The 5,944-nt window shown below is 32.4% G+C and overlaps 1 protein-coding gene across 1 annotated transcript; it reads left to right on the top strand.

Annotated features, from left to right (window-relative positions):
• The first annotated feature begins 2,616 nt into the window (after window positions 1-2,616).
• LOC137831324 (cytochrome P450 71D11-like) lies at window positions 2,617-4,970 on the top strand. The gene is made up of 2 exons (XM_068638965.1): window positions 2,617-3,686; window positions 4,232-4,970. Exons 1-2 carry the CDS (start codon window positions 2,784-2,786, stop codon window positions 4,853-4,855), a joined length of 1,527 nt encoding a protein of 508 aa, XP_068495066.1. The 5' UTR covers window positions 2,617-2,783; the 3' UTR covers window positions 4,856-4,970.
• The last annotated feature ends 974 nt before the right edge of the window (window positions 4,971-5,944 follow it).

Raw genomic sequence — 5,944 nt, 5'->3', positions numbered from 1 at the left:
TCTTTTAGAGTGTATAGTCAAATCGGATTACGTGCTTAATCATTGTAAATTCTTCGATCAGTTAATTATACTGATAAATGTCATAATTCAGTAATATTTTATATAAAAATATAAGTACTTATGAATTTTAATTGATAAAATAGTTAGGAAATTCTTTCTATACTAAATCAATTTTGATTGGCACCAACGAAAGTTTTAAAATTCCATTCTACCCTTTTTCACACATTTTTTTACGGATGCCAATATCTAGAAGTGATATATTTATCTATGAATATTGGCATCCGAAAGTGATAGTTTTGCCGACGAATATTGACATCCGAAAGTGTCAATTTTACCTACGGATATTGGTATCCAGAAGTGTCAATTTTGCCTATAAATATTGACATCCAGAAGACATCCAAAACTAGCACTCTTTGACTACGAACATTTTTATCCGAAAGACATCATCATGCTTTCTACACCACATCCGTAAGAGGTAGTTATTGAGGTTTCTAGCTAAACTTTTTCCTTGATTCTTATTTAATATTCTTTGCTGGATGGACAAGTATTATATGTAGACTAGTTTATACAGATAATGTTTTCCACACGAGTTTGCATGAATTATATTAATGATTTCATTTGGTTTTAAGATGATATTTTGGATACACATAATGTTTTCAATAACTTAATATTTAGGCTCGTGCGAAAAAGATATTAATTATTCCAAGAGTACTTGAGTGTTGCAGTCACAGTGGTGGTCCAACATACATGTGTGGATATGATAAATTACAAGAAATCGTGAACAAGTGGTTCAAGAATATGATTGTAACTTCTGGATAAACCTTATGGATATCTAGATTTAGAACTGAAGTGGTTGCTTCTGGATATGGACGTGAATTTGCAAAATGCACTATCATGCTTCGTGTGTGTGTAAGAGTTCCGCAAGAGTGCTTCGTGTGTGTGCCTCAATGTCTAGAACAATGAATGTGCTTAGCTGTTGGGTTGGATGCACTTAAGTGTAAACCTAATTTCAAGGTGTTTTGGTCATTTCGCATGGATCATTAAGGGTGTTATGGACATTTCACACGGTCAATTGGGTGCCAATAAGAATTGATTGTGGGGCAGGGAGAATCGGCCAAATAGTTATAATTCAACTTCAAATTCATCATACACTAAATCTTTTAACAAACTTTTACATATTGTCTTATATTTAGAGAATATTATACTTGAAAATTTAGCTGTTCTTTGTGAGTTCGATATTATTTTTTAAGGATAAATTATTACTTTTGACTCGGTACACTTGAGATAAAATAATTATCGTATACCCTATAAGCTTACCTTGTAGTCTTTTTGAGAATGTTTTTCTTGAATCTTGAGAGGTCTTAGTCTCGAGGAGATTAAGTCTGGTATAAGTTGAAGAAGTTTATGTACTTGATATAATTTGGAGATGTTTGTTTACTTGTTTAGTAATCCTTGTGATTAATGGAATCACTTAAATAGTTTGTTCATATATACAAGAACTGGACATAGCTCAAGGTGTATAAAATATGTTTTGCTTTATTCTCTCTTAGCCAGTTAGACATTGTGTTTTGGCTTTCTTCACGATTTGAGTTCAAACTTCATTAAACCCCTTATAGAGTTAGTTATTCCTATACAAATATACTAGTGATATCTTTTAAGTAAATTGTACAATTTAGTAACAGAATGTTACTAAAAAATGAATAAAATTTAAAAATGTTGTCTTTCTATTTAAACAATTTAGTAAACGTTACAAAATATTTATATGCAACATTTTTATAATCTTACTTTATTAGAAAAATATTACTGAAGATTTTTAATAACAATTTTAAAATGTCTCTTTATTGAAAAAAAAAATTACTAAAGATTCTTAATAACATTTTTATAATGTTACATTTTTATAATGTTACATTTTTATTAAAAATATTACTAAAAATTTTTAGCAACATTTTAAAAGTGTTATCTTACTGTTAAATAAATTTTACTAAAAGTATTTACTAATATTTTTATTGATATGTGAAAATATTGCTAAAAGTCCTTAGTAACCTAACATTTGATAAAGTGTTACCAAATGATGTTAGTAACATTTTTTATTTAATGATATTTTTTAATGTGTCAGATTTAGATATGTCATAATACTTTATACTTTTCATATTCATGCCTTTTTGTTTTCTCACTTCTTGTTCATCTAAAATTATAAACATATTTAGTGTTCGTACAAGGCTAGGGCCACCCTATAAAACCACTTCTTCCTTCAATCCGTCTACCCTAGAGTCTCAGCTCATTTGCTATTCTCTCAACCCATAGAAAATTAAATGACATGGCCTTAATTTTGAGAAATAAAAAGCACAAATAGTTCTATGTCAGAAAAAATCTCATTCTTTCACTCTTGTATTGTAAAAATCACATAACTTCAACTATTAAAAATTTTGGAGCAAAGAAAAAAATTACCTGATGTTTTGAACCAGAGATTATCTCATGCCATAAATATAGTCTGTTAGTCTAATTATTCATGAAAAGGACTCGTGGGTTCAAAGATAATGACTTCATTGAACTAAACGAAACCAACTCCAATTGTACCAAACTAAGGTTAAATGCTTTCCTTGTAAAATTTAAAATAGCAGGCACTTTCATAGAGAAGAAATCAATCATACACAAAAGTCCCTATATAGGAGAAACCAAGATGATGACAAGGTACCAACAAACGTAGTTAAGAATGCTAAGTAATGTGTATATAAACAAGCACTAGTAGCAGCTGACTGACATTAGAAATCTGCATCTTTTCCATGGCTCAACTAGTGCTCTACTTTCCAGCTCTTATCTTCTTTATCTTCTTAACCCTTGTAGTACAGAAAATTGGAAAGAAACCCAGGAAAACAGATGAAACAACTTCTAAAATACCTCATGGGCCTACAAAGCTACCTATTATAGGAAATATATACAATCTGCTATTCTCTCAACCCCATATAAAATTAAGAGATTTGGCCTTAAAATATGGACCTTTGATGCATCTTCAACTTGGAGAGATTTCTACTATTGTCATTTCATCCCCTGAGTGTGCTAAGGAAGTGATGAAAACCCATGATATTAACTTTGCCACAAGGCCTAAAGTCCTAGCTGTGGATATAATGAGTTACAATTCCACAGATATAGCTTTCGCTCCTTACGGAGAATATTGGAGGCAGCTAAGAAAAATTTGCACATTGGAGCTTTTAAGCCTAAAACGTGTAAACTCATACCAGCCAATTAGAGAAGAGGAGCTCTCCAATCTTGTCAAATGGATAGATTCAAAGAAAGGATCCCCCATCAATCTCACTCAAGCTGTACTTTCATCAATTTATTCAATTGCTTCAAGGTCTGCCTTTGGCAAGAAATACAAAGACCAAGAAAACTTCATATTAGTGATTAAAAAATTGATTAAAGCTGCAGGAGGTTTTGATATTGGAGATTTGTTTCCTTCTGCTACTTGGCTGCAACATGTCACTGGCATGAGGCCCAAGCTTGAGAACTTGCATCAACAAGCCGATCAGATAATGGAAAACATCATCAATGAGCATAAAGAGGCAAAGTCAGAGGCCAATGATTACGAAAGGGAAGCAGAAGATCTTGTGGATGTTCTCATACAATATGAGGAGGGTAGCAAGCAGGATTTTTCTTTAACTAGGAACAACATCAAGGCTATAATTCTGGTATGGATCATAACCTCTTGCAAATACATTTTATGATCATAATCTTTCTCATACTTGCTATGAAAGTGGAATTAGTTAATAAGGATGAGTTTGATTTCTATTTTTCATAAACTGATTTAGTTTTTAAAATATGAAGAAACTAGACACTCACACCAAGTTCATACCTCACCCAAACATTACCAGTGCCGATGACTCGCTCTGATGAGCTAAGATCCCAAAACAGAATAACTGAATCAGAAAACATCTCCTGGGTGTTTCTATTTTATGTTTCTAAAACACTTTTTTTGGAAGAAATTTTCAAAACTTAACACATTCTAGGGGAGAAACTCATTATTGTATAGCATGAATCTTTGGAGAACAATTTTTAAAACCAAAAAGAGAGTATGAAATCAAAATGATTCTAAATTCCTCACTTTTCCCCTCTATATCTTATTTTTCACTGGTGAGATTTTGGAAGTAGTGAAACATTTGCCTAAAAACTCTAGAAGCATGCAGTCTGTTTATTTCCTTACTTTTAGCCTTTTGATTGATAAACTATTTTTAAGGACATTTTTGCTGCTGGAGGTGAGACATCAGCAACAACCATAGATTGGGCAATGGCTGAAATAATGAAGAATTCAAGAGTAATGAAACATGCGCAAGCTGAGGTTAGAGAGGTATTCAACATGAAAGGAAGGGTTGATGAAAATTGCATCAATGAACTCAAATATTTGAAACTAGTTGTGAAAGAGACCTTGAGATTACACCCTCCAATTCCTCTTTTGCTTCCAAGAGAATGTGGTCAAACATGTGAGATACATGGCTATAACATACCAGCCAAAAGCAAGGTCATAGTCAATGCTTGGGCAATTGGAAGAGATTCAAACTATTGGACTGAACCTGAGAGATTTTATCCCGAGAGATTCATTGACAACACTATTGACTACAAAGGGAATAATTTTGAGTACATTCCTTTTGGAGCTGGAAGAAGGATATGCCCTGGAAGCATATTTGCATCCAGAGTTGTCGAATTGACCCTTGCAATGTTGCTATATCACTTTGATTGGAAGCTTCCAAGTGGAATGATAAGTGAAGAATTGGACATGAGTGAAGAGTTTGGAATCACAGTTAGAAGAAAGCATGATCTGTTCTTGGTTCCTTTTCCTTGTCTTCCTCTGCCTGTCCTTTGAATTTCACACTGAGAAATTGAAACCTTTGGTGATGTTGAGATGGTGCACTCTGATGCTACCGTAGCTGTTTTAAACTTTGAATAACTTGAGATAAAAGTCCGTCATTTTGCGTTCAGTGGATGATTTAATTTTTTATATTATTTTTCATGATCAGTAGGAGTTCCTAGAGTCAAGAAAGCATGATCTTCTATTCTGTTATTTAACTGTGTTTAAACATGAATTACACATAAAATACAAGTCACTTCTGTTATTTTTAACTCTCAATTAAAACTAGCAATTGATAACATGAACCTTCCTTTTTGAGAGACTAAGTTAGATTCATAGCGTACCATGGAAACATAAACTCCCAAAAAACATATCAGAGTTGTTCTTTTCTGGCTTGTTTCTTCACTACCCTGTTTTTCTTGCAATTTTTTATGGAATACACCCAAGGGAGAATCCTAGAATGATTTTTGTTGCACTACAGCTTGATGAATCTAAATCGTCTAATTTTCAATCCTTAATCAGAGTTATTTAGCGTGCTATTCAAAACCGAATGGAGCAAGCATGTTGGTTTCTCCATAACAACTTCCTAATTATACACATGAAAACAGATAACCCGACAGGATGTATAGATCCAGAGAGAGATTCATGGTGTTGAAGAAATTATATTATAATGCAATAATTTATATTATCATTACCTCTAATTATCCAAAAGCTTGTCTATTTTTATTTTTTTTTGAGTAAAAGTGATGTTAGAACTTGAAAGGCTGGATCATTATACCTCCATGGTTTATGAGTAAAAGTGATGTTAGATCCTCTTTTTATTTTCAGTTGTTGTGTGAGTGCTTCAGGATGGTTGTGCCCAAATCTTTCTTTCAGGATGCTGATATGATATGATCTTACCTAATAGGAGATAGTAGGGGATGTGATGAGGCAGTTGCTTGGTTTATGAATGCTTGAATTTAATGTTTTTCATCTTTGAAAAGAAAACCTTTATATAAATTCTTTCTAGATAAAGGGATTAAGACTACATCTTTGTAAATATTAAGAATGAATACAATTTTGTTAAGGATTGCAGCAAAAATTTTAATGCTTTTAAGAATTTAA

The sequence above is a fragment of the Phaseolus vulgaris genome, chromosome 6, assembly GCF_000499845.2.
Source record: "Phaseolus vulgaris cultivar G19833 chromosome 6, P. vulgaris v2.0, whole genome shotgun sequence".
Taxonomy (NCBI): Eukaryota; Viridiplantae; Streptophyta; class Magnoliopsida; order Fabales; family Fabaceae; genus Phaseolus; species Phaseolus vulgaris.
The sequence above is the reverse complement of the archived record's forward strand: the minus strand, read 5'-3'. Positions and strand labels throughout refer to the sequence as shown.